The sequence below is a fragment of the Amia ocellicauda genome, chromosome 23, assembly GCF_036373705.1.
Source record: "Amia ocellicauda isolate fAmiCal2 chromosome 23, fAmiCal2.hap1, whole genome shotgun sequence".
Taxonomy (NCBI): domain Eukaryota; kingdom Metazoa; phylum Chordata; class Actinopteri; order Amiiformes; family Amiidae; genus Amia; species Amia ocellicauda.
In genome coordinates, this window is record NC_089872.1 from 18,197,194 (window position 1) to 18,213,390 (window position 16,197).

At 44.1% G+C, this 16,197-nt stretch overlaps 3 protein-coding genes across 6 annotated transcripts; 1 reads left to right on the forward strand and 2 right to left on the reverse strand.

The window, feature by feature from the left end:
• Positions 1–1,179: 1,179 nt before the first annotated feature.
• Positions 1,180–7,455, forward strand: hyls1 (HYLS1 centriolar and ciliogenesis associated). 4 transcript variants are annotated; one of them, XM_066696433.1, is made up of 12 exons: positions 1,180–1,330; positions 1,744–1,846; positions 2,124–2,228; positions 3,079–3,149; positions 3,961–4,211; positions 4,294–4,352; positions 5,676–5,836; positions 5,945–5,990; positions 6,080–6,143; positions 6,640–6,721; positions 6,970–7,002; positions 7,107–7,455. In XM_066696433.1, exons 2-12 carry the CDS (start codon positions 1,747–1,749, stop codon positions 7,236–7,238), a joined length of 1,104 nt encoding a protein of 367 aa, XP_066552530.1. In that variant the 5' UTR covers positions 1,180–1,330; positions 1,744–1,746; the 3' UTR covers positions 7,239–7,455. The 4 variants fall into 4 exon arrangements, with proteins under 4 accessions (XP_066552530.1, XP_066552528.1, XP_066552531.1 ...); XM_066696431.1 differs by having other exon boundaries at positions 6,970–7,455; XM_066696434.1 differs by lacking the exons at positions 1,180–1,330; positions 1,744–1,846 and having other exon boundaries at positions 2,208–2,270; positions 6,970–7,455.
• Positions 7,394–10,215, reverse strand: mrpl4 (mitochondrial ribosomal protein L4). Its single transcript, XM_066696435.1, has 9 exons — positions 10,022–10,215; positions 9,728–9,809; positions 9,286–9,454; positions 8,864–8,915; positions 8,526–8,643; positions 8,259–8,365; positions 8,002–8,111; positions 7,750–7,823; positions 7,394–7,625 (listed from the first exon to the last, which is right to left on the reverse strand). The coding sequence occupies exons 1-9, from the start codon at positions 10,067–10,069 to the stop codon at positions 7,477–7,479; spliced, it is 909 nt and encodes a 302-aa protein (XP_066552532.1). The 5' UTR covers positions 10,070–10,215; the 3' UTR covers positions 7,394–7,476.
• A 641-nt stretch (positions 10,216–10,856) lies between these two features.
• On the reverse strand, positions 10,857–16,193 carry arg1 (arginase 1). The gene is made up of 9 exons (XM_066696430.1): positions 16,113–16,193; positions 15,647–15,930; positions 15,407–15,479; positions 13,756–13,930; positions 13,186–13,345; positions 12,469–12,563; positions 12,042–12,146; positions 11,803–11,939; positions 10,857–11,554 (listed from the first exon to the last, which is right to left on the reverse strand). The coding sequence occupies exons 2-9, from the start codon at positions 15,926–15,928 to the stop codon at positions 11,391–11,393; spliced, it is 1,191 nt and encodes a 396-aa protein (XP_066552527.1). The 5' UTR covers positions 15,929–15,930; positions 16,113–16,193; the 3' UTR covers positions 10,857–11,390.
• Between the last annotated feature and the right edge of the window lie 4 nt (positions 16,194–16,197).

A 16,197-nucleotide genomic window follows, 5' to 3' on the forward strand; every position in this document is an offset into this window, starting at 1 on the left:
AATGTCTTGGTGCCAGATACCACAGCACACCTTCAGAGGTCTAGTGGAGTCCATGCCTCGACGGGTCAGGGCTGTTTTGGCGGCAAAAGGGGGACCTACACAATATTAGGCAGGTGGTCATAATGTTATGGCTGATCGGTATATATATATAGCGCCTTCTGCTTCTCAAGAGGTGCAACAGAGGAAGAATGTGACAAATCCCCCTTCTTCATATTTGGCACTAATGTGGATTTAGTGTAAAAATAAGTTAGTCACATACTAACACTTATTCAGTTGATTGATTTCCTCCTTGCTCCCTTTCCCGTTACCCTTGACTGTGACCCTACATCTTGACGACACGCTTTACTTTCCAGGATGTATGTCTGCACTTACTGTACTTAACTTTATAAATTGGAAGTTGTAAAATGTATTATATCTTGAATTGCTTTGTTTAATATAAATTTGAATTTGTAATGTTTGATGCCTTGTACTTAACTGTATTCTTGCTCTTTGTATTGCACTTATGTTGTAAGTCGCCCTGGATAAGGCCAAGAAATAAAAATAATAATAATAATAAATAATAATGATCTTGGAGAATGGGCTCTCTTAACCAACACTAAGACAGCAGCCAGAACCCTAACTGGGACTGATGAATCCAAATCATGACATCACCCGACTCACTGTCCCCGGTCGTCTGTCCGTCTGGTTGTCTGCGCCTTCATATGGAAAACCCTAGTTCACTATGTTCTGACCCGCTTGTCCTGTCTGAGAGAGTTACCCGAAGAGAGGCCCCACACGGCCAGCCCACCATCTCCCAGATTCTGTTTGGTTTTCTCATAACCTGATACAGTTCTCGTTAATTGTAACACATGATCTGACAGGAGATATAGCTTTCCTAGGTCTGTGGTTTTGAAGTAGTTTTTCCTGTAAATGCAAATTTCACAGAGATGCTTGGAGCCTGTTGTGGTTTTGTATTTCAATGCATGTAAAGGCTGGTGAACACTGTGGTATTTTGTATTTGTAGATGTTGTAAACAGTATTATTATGTTTGATTATAGATTGAAATTGACATTGAGAACATTCATATTGAATCAATTTCCAGATAACAAATGAAGGGGGCGCTGTTGCAGGGAAAGCCCCTTTTCCATGGCATGCCTCTGCGCATGCGCAGCTCCTCTGTGCGTCACTTCCTGTCGCTAGTAACGGATGCTGCCATCTTCCGGTGTTTTAAAGACGCTTTGAGTGGTTGGCGCTGCGGGGCCCGCCGGTTCAAACTGACAACTTTATTATCGCTTTAATTCAGGAATACCCCACAGACAGATAGGAGTTAACACTACCGCAGCAGAAACAGGTCAGTTACCCCTTTAAAGTGGGCTGTTTACGCACAATAAGATAGTAGTAACAGGGGCCATGTCTGATTGTAGCTTTGGCAGTGCTTGTTTCTATACGTTTGTTTATGTTTTTTCGTGATGGAGGTCAGAATAATTAACGCAGGATCAGATAGCAAATTGAAATAATATTTAGTCTGTGTGTGGGGCAGTTGGTTGAATTCAGGGGAGTTTTTCCTTGACATTTTACTGCCACGCAACACAGTCCCCAGTCCGTGATGGTTATCGGTGTTTTGGTCTGTAAAGCCCACAGATCTCGCAAAACGTCCCCCTTCCTGTCGTACCAGAAACAAAACCAACACCGTGATGGGTGTTTTCTTGTGAGATAAACCCTGAACCACGTTTGCATGCGTTGTTTTGTGTGTGTGTTTCTCAGGAAATGGACGATCTTGATTTCACAGAGGAGGAGATTGAGCAGCAGCTGGCTGTGCTCGGCTACAGCAACATCCCCAGACCCCGGCTGCATGAATTCAGACGAGGTGGGCCTGTTCTCTAACACTGGGTCCATCAGCATGTCCTGCATTTTAATATAATACATCATATCTAGTGTTGTGTGGATCTTGTAGCTTTTGTTCTGTGAATGAACCTTTATAGGATTCACTGCATATGACGTAAGGTGTGTGTGTGTGTCTGTGTCTGTCTGCATGCATGCATATATATATATATATATATATATATGTATATGTGTTGCAGAGGAATATATATGTATATATATGTTTATGTGTTTGCTTTGGACTAAACTTTCTTTCATGATAGATCTGGTACAGCTGATCCAACACGAACGGTCGAAGAGCCAGAGCTCCAGTGAGAGAGAGACGCCCCGGTCCCACTCCAGTGCCCCCCGGCGCTCCCCTCTTTGTGGTAATTGTGTGTCACCGCCCCAGTGAAGGACACTAGTTTGAAGTGTGTTTACAGTTTGGTACCATGTTCGTTTTCCGGCACACGACATATGTCAGCTTTTCGGTTTTAAGGCACAATAAGTAGGCCTGACTAAATAAAATATTAAGAAGTGGGTGTTGGGTAGGATTGAGAGTTAAATGTCCAAATGGTGACAGTTATAATAAAGTAGTTTTTTTTTTAATCTAGAATGACATTGAAAACATTTATAGGACTTGTTCCCCTTTTCCTCTTATTAGATGTTCATGTTTTTGTTCTTGAGCTTGAACATCGTGTTCATTGTTGAGAACTTCGCTTTGAGTTTGGCCATTTAAGTGACAGATTTAGTAGGCTTACGTTCTTACTATGCAGTTTTTATACTTAATTCATTGTGGTATTTGAATAACCCAGTAAAGGATTGAAGTCTTTTAGCACAGAGGATAATGTATGTATTTAACATGCCCAGCCTGGAAGGCCCTGACATGGAAGCGCTCCACCTTTGATATACTGCAAGAGGTCCGATCCCTCAGTCATTATAAGCAATTGTCAATCAATCTTTATCAATGACAGCTCCTGCCTGTCTGGAGAAACAATAAATCTATGCACAGATACTAAGCAAACTGGCAACTGTGGGCTATTTATCTGTTTGGGTGATCCTATCATCATAATAAACAAGTCAAAGTGGAGAGAGGAATGTCTGGAGGGTGTGCTCGATAAATCTAATTTGCTCGGTCTGCATACTATTAGTAATATAACACATTATACAGTTTATATAAAACATTATACCGGCTCTTCAGTATTTATCACACATTTAATTTCATCTTCTTGTTTTCAGTGTCTCAGGCTGAGAGAAACTACAGTAATGTTGCCTTCACTCGGGAGAACTTGCTGCAGACTGAAAAACGGGTAAGAGTTTTAATATAAATTACTTAAGCTCATGTTAAAATGAAATTAAATCAAGGAGACTTTCATCTGCACAGGTATTTTTTCCCATATAAGTCAAATAGCTACTCAGCTGCTGTTGTGTTGCTCGGTCAGATGCTCAGAATAGTTTATTTCTACATGTCTTCATTCCATGCGAAACACAGTGTTGTGGAATGTGGTCGGTCTGCAGGTGTTCTGTTTATATATGTTAAACTAAAAGAGACACGACATCAGTTTGAAAAATCTGAGCACTGAGTCATATCAGCTGTATCCCATATTGTGGTTTTGGTCTGTCCTACTGCTGCTGAAAGGTGTTTTAAATAGTGTTAAAACAAACAGTTGGCCGGTATATATACACTGACCTTGTTTTTCAAATGCATGTTTTTTAGTGCTTAAAGTGAAATCAAGAAAATGTCTCAAAATAGAATGACCCCCCCCCCCCCCCCGATATGTTAATCTGACATCTGTTCAGACTGTACCTGTAATACAGCAGCCTAATCGCCTGGGCTGCTCAGCACTTCTTGCACTTTATTAAGCTATGCTTCCTTATGCTCCTGCGCACTTATGTACTGTTAGCACGTCTTTGGTGTTACTGTGACTTCTCCTATGCCTTCCCTTGAGCAGATACCTAAGACTAATACCTAGGACAACTGTATTATGTCTGCATTTATGAGCTCATTGCACTAGGATGTGTGCTTATTGTATTACTGCCAAAATGTTCCTTGTGTAAACTGAGTCGCCCTGGATAAGGGCTTCTGCTAAGAAATACTAATATTAATTTGTCCTTTCTCAGGTGCCGTTTTCTGCCTTTGCAATGGATGACCGAAACACTAACTATTCAGCCGTGCGTGAGCAGAACGATCCCTACGCCCAGCACTCTGTGGCTGCCAGATTCCCCCGGCCTGCTACTGCCCCCTACAGGCTCGACATAGAAAACATCCCAGAGGACAGCAGCAATGTGGTGTCTGACACCAGCAGATCGACTAGTCCCGACAGGCTGCCTGGCGTTTGCGGGAAACCTGCAATTAAGAGAAAAGTTCTGAGGTACTCGGCTTAGACAGGGCAGGTGGATGAACAATAGAAACATACTCTTCTGTCTCACTGATGTAATTTCTCTCCCCTTCAGGAAACAGAAAGGTCAGAGCCATGTGTGTGATGAATCGACGCACAGTGAGGCCGACTCAGGTAACCAACTGCTATAACTTTAAAAAAAGCTGAATATTGTCAGTTCAGCATGAAGGGAATCATAGATTCAAGTCATTTAAAAAATACATACACAGTTGAATTGATCTGGTAAAGATAATTAACAGAATACATTTAAATTGTGACAAGTGCCCAGGCTTGCTTCTATTTCATGAAGCCAAATTTCGGACTTGAAAACAATCCAAGTGAAAAAGGAGCTGCTGAGATTCACTGTAAAATCCAATCGCGGAAGCTCCGCCTTTAACAAACGTCAATCCGCTCTCCTGACGAGTCAATCCTCTTAGCAGCTCTAACGGCCCAGTGCTCTGCCATCTGCCCCATTCAGATGAAGGATGGGCTGTATTTGCAGTGGCTGGGCCATTTAGAGAATGTATAAAAAGTACGAGCACTCCTGGGGAGGTGAGAGTGAGGAGGACGACTGCTCCTTGTCTTCATCATTTTGGTCTGACAAATCGAGTGACGAAGAGCGGGAATGCTTTGAAGAGGACTCTTCCCTGAAAGAGGACGTGGCTGATCCTGCGGGCCAGGACGCCACAGAGCATAAAAATAACGCGGGGGAACTCGACTGCAGAAGAAGCTTGGAATGGACGAGTGCCGAGGGAGGCGACGAGGGGGACTCGGTCAGCGCGGGAACTCCGGTGAGCCTGCTGACGTCGGGCTATGGGACACTCGTACATGGCTCTGTGAGAGACGACCTTGAGGACGAGAGGGAGGAAACACGGGACGCACCTGACCTGGGCCACGGGGCCCCCTGTGAAAATGGCTACCCAGGAGATGCACCTGAGCGGGGTAAAGAGGACGCGGATGAAAAGGACAACACTGGCCAATATCAGGCAGGGGATTTAGAAGATCCTTATTGGAAAGGAAACAAAAGGGGGGATTTGGGATCTGATTGTAAAGAAGCCACAAGGCAAACATGTGAGAAACAGGATGTCGAGGATGTATGTGAAAAAGGTATTCGTCGCTATTTACTTTGCTATATTTATTTCTGTTGTTCTTTTTGCCCATACATACATACATTGTATTCCAGAGTTTGCAACTGTACAATATGTTCATTCATTTATACCCGTTGGGAATGCTTTAATATAAATACATTTACTGTGAAGAAAAGGACATTTAATGATAAAAAAACTTATAAAAAACAATCTGGTTTCAGCAAGTGAAATTCTGGCATTTCCTGATCCCAGGCACTTGACGAGGTCTCCCCAAAAAGGAAGAGATTAAAGTGATATTTCACTATTAGCTGTGGGGGTTATTATACGGATTGCATTGATCTGGAAGTAAACATGCTCATTTCCTCTGCAGAGGCTGTTGGCAGACTTGAGGAGAGACTGGACCGGCTGCAGATGGGCCCGAGAGAGCCGGACCTGGAGCTGGACAGCGAGGACCGCAGCATCCTGAGTGACCGAAGCAACTCGGATGCTGGAAGAGGTTCCTCTGCCTTCCAGGTGTACACCAGTGACACAGTGAGTGACCGGTCTGGAAATATTCACATTCGATCCTCAGTGTTGGAGAACCCCAAAAACTAAATTTGGAAGAATTGAAAAATGTAGCCCGTCTCCCCTCTCTCCTAGCTGAGATCCGAGAGCGAGAGTGATGTCCGCAGTCGACCCAAATCCTGTGAGTAAATCCTGCACTGAAGCTACTAACCAGATGCACGTTCTGAGGCTGACCTGTAGTTGAATCAGCTGTCTTTTCTTTTCTTTCAGTCATCCGACCACAAATGGATCATCCCCACACGAGAAACCTGAAGAAAACAGACCCCGTTTCCAAGTAAGCTTTGTGCTTTAAACCGTCCATTTACCAAAACAATCTGGGAGGCGTCCAGACGAGCTTCACGCAGGGTTTCTATTTATAAACTTTCACCCGGAGCAGTGTTGACAAAGCATTTACGTCAGTCAGGAGGAGTAAAAGTCCCACCTTAAAATACTGCCAATCTTGCGTATAGTAAACTGCCCTGGAGGACAAGCCAATGAGAAACGTGTGTTTTGTTTATTTGCTAAGGCTTAATTGGCCTAGCAACAGCCTCAGATTCCTTTATAACAAGCACTGCGTCATGACTTTGCTAAATTATGAATGAAGTTTGCTTCAGATCTAGAACTTCTCTGGCGCATTGATCATCAGCACATGTTCCAGATCCACAGTCAAGAACACTCTTCTTGCAACTAGTCTCATTTCTGTTTAGTTTGTCTGTCAGTGATCGTATTTATTTCCTAGCAAAGTGGCCCAACTAATATTATTTTCTATATATTTTTTCTTCTTAAAACAGGTATTTCCAGTACAAGCAGGACTGGGAGAACTTCAAAGCCCCTGGAGAGAGAGAGCGGAAGGGACTGCGCTGGGGAATAAGGGTGAGACAATTTGACTGACTTTGACCAATGCCCTCTACATAGAAATCTGTATTCAGATACTGCACTGTGACAACATGGAGCCTAAGCACTCCCATCTCATTAACTACTGTTCCCATTCTTCAGTAGATTACGCAGGATGAGCAGGTGCATTTTGGTAATGGCTTGAGACCAAAGATACAATTACAGGGGGACTTATAAACTGCAACGATTCGACTGGGTATTATAAGAGTTTATTTTTTCTCTTGTAGGAACAAATGCTGTACAAAAGTCAACTCCCACCCGTAAGTATTCTGCTATCTATAAAGTATCATCCCTGTTCCCCCACAGCGATCCTCGCCTGCACGCATCACACTTCTTGCTCACGTGTGACTTTTCTCCTCCACAGAAGCCACAGCGTGTCTACATCCCCAACACGTATGTGGTCCCAACAGAGAAGAAACGACTGGCCTTAAGATGGGAAGTGCGCCATGATTTGGCAAATGGAGTCTTACCCCCGAAAATGTTCTATCCTCTCTAGGACCGAACGCCTTCGGTTTGTGTGCCATGAACAAGCATGCAGACGCGGTGCCATGTGAAACCCATCTGCGTTTTATTTGTGTGAATGTTATTTATTCTTTAAACCAGGCCTTATTTTTTATACTGATCTTACTGTGCATCAGGAATTTTTAAACATTTGGAGGAAATTGTTTTATTTGCAATACTGTACATATAAAATAAACCATTTTTATACTTTGCCTGTGACTGCTTGAGTATGTTTACAGAGGAAAGTCGCTATATGGGAGTTTGAAGGGATAGAGAGGCGAGTAGCGGGTGTCGTGCCACAGCAGGTTCTTTTCCAAAAAATTCACAGCATCCAGCGTCAGGACGAGGGTTTCGTATTTCAGCATGCTGTGAACATTTAGACCTGGAAGGAGAAGAGAATCTACTTGAACAGACGCAACAAGGAGCACCCGCTAACACAGTCAGGGTGTTGTGTGAGCGCTGTGTAAACTTCCCCACGGAGTATGGGTGGGCTGTCGGTCGCTTACCTATGGCAGGAATAACCGTCACTGTTTTCAGATCAGCGGTTGCCTTCAAAATGTTTTCTGGAAGTTCTTCATTCCTGGGGTTACAACAAACAAACATACTTTACTGAGGTCTAAAGGAATAGATAAATGCTCCTGCTAAACAAAATATCTGACCATGTAGTTTACAGAGCTGTTTAAAGTTAGAAGGCATCCATTTGTTCAAAGCAGGGATCTTTCTAAACGATGGGTGTATCGTCTACATCTGATACTTACACATCTACGATCAGCACGGACTCTCCCCACTGCCTGTACCTGGCCAGCTCCAAGAGATACTGGGGGTCAGGCGAGGGCATTTCCAGAGAGTCGACAATGTGGAGGTAATCCTGAAAATAAATTTAGAAATACGTAGTTCATTCCCAATCCCATTTGCTGCTATTTTTAGCTCCAGAAGCAGTTCTCTTATCAAGCACCACAATGAAACTCTGCACTACAAAGTTGGATTAACTGGTGAGCAGAAGGACAACACGAACCTGAGCCAGTTTGGAGCTGAGGGCCACCTTCAGGCCCAAGACTCGCACTTTCATAGGGAGCATGTAATAATAACTGGTCGGTCCCCTGGGGCCATGGGTAACGCCACCTGCCGATACAGGACATCAAAACAGCAATTATATTCTAAATAAATGTACACAAACTGACTAAAATGACTGTGTGTGCAGTGCATGTATCCCAGGCTGACGCTGAACATTAGATATACTCAGGGTTCACCACAGGATAACGACAAACGTGTCGCATCGCACCTCCTCTCCATAAAGGTGATCTGATGCTGCCGTGGCGGGCGCGGCCACTTCCTTTCTGTTTCCACGGCTTCCTGCCCCCGCCGCTCACCTCTGCCCTGGTCTTCACCTTGGCGTGACTCTGGAATAACAGGACATCGCTTTATGAACAACAACAACAAAACCCGTCTGCATTTGTCTTAAACTCGGTGCTCCAGAACAGACGCAACACGGTGGTCTTGATTTGTTGTTCCCCTTCCCTGCAATGCAGCCTCTTCATTGTTGGTTGCCTCAACAACTAGACAGGTTTGTGTAAAAAATACTTTTACATCTTTATTTAAAAAGAAACAACAAATACTTACAATTCTTTTATAATTCCTCTGCCAGACCTCAACTTCATGGAGAATATCCACCCTATAAAACAAGTCCAATTCAAGGCTCAATATTCTCAATATATAAAAACAGACTTGAGAGAACACATAATAATATGGATGGCAGTTATGAACCCACCTTACAAAGTAAACCTGTAAAATCTCCTCACAATATATATATTTAATTAGGCTATTAGTGATTGGTTGATTGGTAGATAGATAGACGGATAGATAAATAAATAGAAAATAATTACAGCATTGGAACAGTCTTGGTTTTGCTTCCACCCCTACCTCTGAAGTACCTGTGCTACTTCGACACTTGTGAACCCCAACTAAGTGTCAAACTAAAACCTACAAACTGTAGATCTTCCCATTTACAGCCCTGTGGCATGGGAGGTCAGAGGTTGATTTACCTCGGGGGCACCGCAAACACATCAGGGTGAAGGTCTACCAGGCCCAGCTGGTCCTCCTCCCGGCTCCGCAGGGACTCCAGCCACGTCGGCCTGGCGCTCAGGTGAGGGGGGATCTGCACCTGGCATCTCCGCAGGACGGGCAGCTCGGAGCCGGTGGGAGGGGGTCTCTCTGGAAACAAAGATGTGCCAGGTGACAATACAGGCTGCAGGTCTCTCACACAACTGACAGCCCCCTCCAACGAGATCATCTCAATGTGCACTCTCTGGTCTATATGCCATGATCACTAGTCTTAGACAGGAAACATCCTGGATTAAAGTCAATAGAGTGAATAAGACTATCTGACAAAACCTCAAGACACTGATGTCAGGTTTAATCAAAAGCTACACCAGATGCATGCAATAAACGCATGGAGGTGTTGTGTGTCCAGAAGGGGATACCTACTTGCAGTGGGCAGCTCTATTAAATTGGAGGGGAGTCGCAGATTGCTGGGGAGTCCGCCATCTCCTGAGATTGTCGAGACGAACTTAAAAACAGACACAAGAGCGCTGTCAATCACAACACTATAACATATTGTACAGTGCAAACACAAACGCATTTCAGTCGTTCTTATCATATTATTACAATTGCTTTAACAAATGTGCAAATGACGTAAGTAACACGATTTAAATAACGTTTTAAAATAAGACTAACACTGTTTTAAAAACACCGAAGAAAGAAATGCACTTGACAACTTACCCTTTTGCCAATCTGCCGGCAAAAGACAGATACAGAAATCCGGAACATGCTCAAAATGTACTTAAACTGCACAGCAGTAAAACACCACTTTCATTCATTAATAAATACGATCGTATATTTGCTAAAAGGTCATGCTGCACCTTGGCGCATGTGTGTATCAATACAAATCAGTCGCGCTATTATGACGTATGACAGTCACCCCTTTACTTCTTACGAGAGTGATGTCGCCCTCTTGTGGCGTGGAGGAGTACCGACGGATTTTTTGATGTAAAAATGTGTGCACAAGTTGATTTGAATTTAGATTATATATTATACTATATACATTCATTATAAAGAAATGCAAACTTCATATTCAGTTTGATCAGTTGAGTTAAAGCCACACACACGTTTCATTTCTAAGTCACAGTGTCCAATGGTTCTGAATGTAGTTCACTTCCCATCACCATGATTTACAGTGGCAGCTTTGTTGCGCATAAATGGTCCGCTGTGTGAAGGCTTGGGCAGCTGTGATCTGCATACAAACCACAGCACACACTGCAACCAGACATTTGTCTTTCTGTCTTTCCCTTTAATGCCTACTACAGTGTCCGGCCCCGAGACATTGGGGGACAGACCATAGTTCAAGCAGCCAGACATCCAACTCCTGGAGGGTCGATGGTAGTGGACGTTTCCCTACAACACAGTAAATCGCATTCCTCTGACGCTCAATGGGATTCGGGGGCTCTGCTGTGGCCAAGGCTCAAGCTGAAAGTCTGTGTCGTGGTCCTCGAAGCGGCTGTGGACACATCCAGCATGTGGGACAGAAAATAACACCAGGAAGTACAACCAAAAACTCTTCATTTTGTTTTTATTTCAATAGAAAATAGAGGAAAAGACTACATGTTTTCTTTGGGGAAAAAAAAAATTAATCAAAAAGTAGTGTCAAATTCTATACAGTATAATGCAGTCTTATATAAGATTATAATATATAAAATTATACAAGAGAATGTGTATGAATTTGTATATGATTTTATGACCTTTATGTTCAAGCTACTGGCTCCTCTTGGTTAAGGAGGTTATAATACAGCATGACTAGTCCATTCTTCTATCCTCTTGCTAATTAAGGGAAATTCCCTCTCTAAGCAGATACTTCAAATTTCACAGTAAAATAACAATAAACAATCAAGTCTAAATCAAATGAATAGTAGCTTGTACCCAATATATACACATATATGTATACACGTGAGTATAATGAACTTGTCACATTTACAATTATGAATTCGTGGTATATCCACAGGAAATATATTCAGTAGTTTACATTTTTCTTATCAATATAAAAAAGCTTCATAAGAGCTTGTTTATACTGTGACGATTTTTCCCCTCTGAATGTTTAGGGTTCGGGCAGCTGGAAGGCACTGGGGTGGGAACCTTCCCGAGTCTGTCCAAAACAACTCAAGATCACGTCCAGCGCAGCGTGCACAGTGGACCTCACTTCCTCCTCGGTCTTCCCCAGGCTGGGATTGACTTCCACAAGATCCAGAGCAGAGAGCAGACCTGCACGGGACAGAAACGAGTCTTACTGTCACAGAAGACACCCGAAGGAGGTGTAAAATCTACTGCATGACTCGTATCCACATAAGAAAACCCAAGCCATAGTGGGAACCGAGCTTCCCAGTCTTCACAGTATCCCTGAAGCAAGAGAGGAATGCTTTAGAGATCACAAAGGTGGAAATTAACTAACACAACCCTTCTTTCCATATCTTTGGGACTGTAATGCCTTCACCTGTGTGTGGTTCTCCTACCTGTCCTACAGATCTCCTCAGCAATATAGATGCCCTCCCTGTAGGTCAGCCCTCCTTTCGCGGGCGTTCCAGTGGCAGGAGACACAGAGGGGTCCATGGCATCAATGTCATAACTCAGGTGGATCGGCCTCCCCCCCCTATTCACAGAGAACAGTAAACACACGCTGCATCAACACTGGGCCGTGCGATCCCCTGCATCAACACTGCATTTGAGGACGACCGGTTCTGGCAGGACGTACTTCGACAAGAGGTGGTCACACGTCTCCTCCATCACCCGGCCAATCCCGAGCCGGTCCACCTCGGTCATCGAGAACGCCTTGATCCCCAGGTGCTTCACTAAATAACTGGTTACGGCGGCGTACAAACACACATCAACAATGTGGCACAAAGAATCTGCTTCTGGGCAGCCGATCGGTACAGATGGTCAGAGAATGCGCTCAAGGCACTTATTCTGTGTCACTGCTTAGGAATGTTTTTTTACATGTGCTTTGAATACTAATACTAATAATGTAAAGGATTTCTACTGTTGGAAAAACAATATATGAACAATTAATTAATTCCTTAGAGGTTTATCCTAGTGTTGCTGCCAACACCGCTACTGGTGCTTTTGGTTTGAATTAGAAATAAGGGTTTATGCAATGGTCAGTAAACATTGCAATGACTTACTGTTCCTCTGGGTCCAGATCTCGCAGGCCAATGTACACAATGTCCTGGGCTGATATGCAGGGCTTTACCCAGGAAAACCCTGGCAGGACTGGCATCTGTCACCAACACAACAACATGTTCACTGGAGATTAGAGAAGACCTACAGCACAATGCAACACTCTTCAACATAAAGCGGTATGTGAAATGAACGAATACTAAACGTTGAATTATATTTGTGTTTCTGTCACAAAACCATTCCAGTTTTTAATGAGCTTAATTTGCCTCTAAGTGTTTTGGTTCTGAACCTGAACTTGAGCCATTTCCTTGCCCTCTGATTTGATCTTATGCTGCACTAACACATGACCCTTTCTCTCAGGTTTCTCTCTGAATTCATTCTCTACAATAAAGATCTCTACTGGCCCATAACCAACACAAGAAAGAACCAATCCCACGGTATTGAATTTTCTGGCCCTTGGAAGCGTTTGTTGTGAGAAGGTCAGCTGAGGAAGAGGACAGAGCGAGGATTTTGTATAAACAAGAGTAGCCTTGATAACTGAAAAACACCTCGGCTTTCATTCCTCTCTAAAACGACTGTGTTTAACGCTTCTGTGCTTGTAGACCTGGTGTGTTAAAACCGCTTTCTGATCATCACAACCAGCAGTAAAATCAGAATCATCCTTCCGTCAACACATCTGATAACTAGACTGAGAACGAGAGAGAGAGAGAGCTCCACAACACCTTTGAGTGCAGATCCCGGAGCAGATAGGACACGGACTGGCCGTGGATGTTGCCAGTGGGGCTGGTCAGCGGCGTGTTAATGTCCGCATGGGCGTCCACCCACACCACACAAAGGTCCTGATTGGCGGCTGCGTGTCCCAGGATCGACCCGATCCCCAGACTGCGGGGTGACATTGCAACAGAGTTGAGCAAACAAACAAAACGGACACAACCTTAACCCCATTCGAGCAGTTTGTCATGTCATGTGAGAGTTATCAAGGAACAGGGAGGGAATGGAGAATTGGGAGCATGAAAAAGCTGTAGCAGACACAGCTCCTGTATGTTTTTTCTTGGATTCTGTGTCAGCCAGCCATGATAACGTGTGCGCTGTCTATCCCCAAATGGTAAACCACCTAGGGCAGAATTCAATCAAAACTTTGACCCACCTACTAACAGCAAACGTCAAACCTATAAATCACAGTTTTGTTCATTGTTTATTTGTGGGTGTGTCAAAGTTTTGATTTAATCCCAGCCCTAGCATGAAAAACCTGTAATGTTGTCAAAAAGTTCCAACGCAGCTCTGCACAGCACCTGTGATCTCCTCCCAGCATCACACAGGTGTGCCCATCCTTCTTCACGGTGCGGACGGCGTGGGCGAGCCTCTCGTTGGCACAGCCCACTGTCTTGGGCATCTTCACTCGCTTGTAGGGCTCATCGTTGGGAATATCGTCAAGTTTTAGGTCGCCGTAATCCTTCACCTGGCAACCTTGAGGTGCAGAACAGACAAAACAGGACACGGGTGAATCACATCACTATCTCTCTCTCTCTATACATATTAATATATATATATATATATATATATATATATATATATATATATATATACACGTATAAATCGTATTTTAAAACCATTTATTTTAAAATACTGATAGACAACAGCATGTTATGTTACTAAAGGAAAATGTCAAAGGTCACCAGACTGAATATAAATCACAATATCTGTTTTTATTTTTGGAACACTGCATTGTGGTGTGAAAATGTATCCGAGGTGCTGGCGCGGGTTCAGGAGCACCAAAGCACTTCACAGATGACTAAGAATAGAGAGGTGAACCACGTGTCAGAAACGAGGGCAAATGAAGAGCAGGGCAGCCGAAACCAGAACACAGGCGGCTGAGATTTAAAGCCCTGTTTTGCCAACAGAAATCTGCGCTGGTTCAGGAAGGTACCGGTTTAGATTGGTCTATATATTTCACATCCTGGGGGTTGCTCTTGTTTTGTCCTCGGCCTACGCCCACGCAGTCGGCAGGGTTTGAGCGAACTTGTGGAAAGTGGGAGGGGCAAGGTCAGTGGAGTAGACCAATCGGCTTCCAGCGCCCAGCAGGTACAAACAGGTTCTCTCTCGTATGCCCCTGCCAATGTACACTTTAAACAATATCTCTTTACTGCAGATGAATGATCGTCACACAAGCTTTAACATTCCCTTATACTATTTCTGGAATGGTTCTTTAACTTTTTTAGTTATCCGTAAATGTTGCGATCTTGTGATGATCACAGAATCAACTGGTTAATTGATGATTTGATAGTATTCTGGTGAAGTACTTTAACATCATCCAATATTTGTTTATCATAGATAGTGTACAGAGAGTGTGTATCGCCCCCCCGCCCCACAGTCCTGACTCTCAGTGCAAATTCCAGCCTGTTTTCTGTATATTCAGCAACTTCTGTTTTGGCATAAAGGACACCTGCCATATGTCTCTGTGTAAACAACAGGGGTCCCATTGATATGGGCAAGTGCTGTTGCTACACAGGGTCAGTGCACCATAATGAGAATCTCCTCACACAAGCGTTATTTGGGAAATAGGTTTGGGTTTAACAATTGATTCATTGATTCAAAAACATTAAGATCACTACTGGTACAGTTCAGATATTGATCCGTTTTGATTGGATCGAACGAAAACAGTCCCATTGTTTTCCAAAACTCATGAGCTAACAACATACATTTAAATGAAATCAAAAAAGAGTATGCAGTGCACTGAAGTGTAACTTGCTAAAATAAGTTGCTCTATGATACTTCACATTGCTATAGGTGCTATACACAATACTTGCTCTTTCTATTGGCGTTTAAAACAGTCTACTGTCTTGAATAAGGATGTCTTATACTCACACAGTATGCAAGTACTCAAATAAACCCAAGCACAATGCATGCAAGAACAAGTGATGCCCCAACGTGACGTCACCCTACCGTGGCCTTGAAGTCTGTCCACCAATCCGGCTCTGCGGATGTAGTCGGGCCCCTTCTCCACCCCCTGCTGCGGCTGCGCAGGAGAGACACAGGTTACACACGGGCTGAGCATCATTGCATTACAGTGCAATATCACCACTGAGTAACGCCGAGACGGGACAGATCAGAAGCGAGGCAGTTACACTATCATCATCATCACCATCATACACTGGACTGAAGCCCATCCAGAAAAGGACCAACCTGTCCTCTGGAAAAGGGCGCTCCAATAATGCCGACGGAGTGCTGGCATCTGCCGTGAAGCGCCCTCGCCAGCCGCACTCCGCACAGGGATGACCTCCTCAGCATGGTTACTCCCAGAGAGAGAGAGAGAGGGAGAGAGGGAGGGAGAGAGGGAGGGAGGACAGTCCACCGGCTGCTGACCGCGCTGTGATCCGCCCGAGAGGCAGTGTCTGTCCCGGCGCCCCCTGCGAGCGGAGTGGAAATGCGCACCAGCGCCTCAGTCCCGCACCGCCCCCTGCGCATCCCTATAAGGATAAGCGGTTTATAATGTAATCCCCCCCCACACACACACACCTCACATAACCCACTTACATCTACTGTCACAGTCTCTCCAGAAGTCTTTGTGAGTACCCTATACCTGTGCACACATATTTTACATATTTCTCTCATATTTAACCCACCCCCCAAGGACAAAGCAAAGATTTACCCTCTACATCCTTTGGAAACGCTCCAGTCCACAGTCAAACCTGCTCTGCTTGTTCCTGTACAGACGCTTCCTAAAGGTAGAGCTG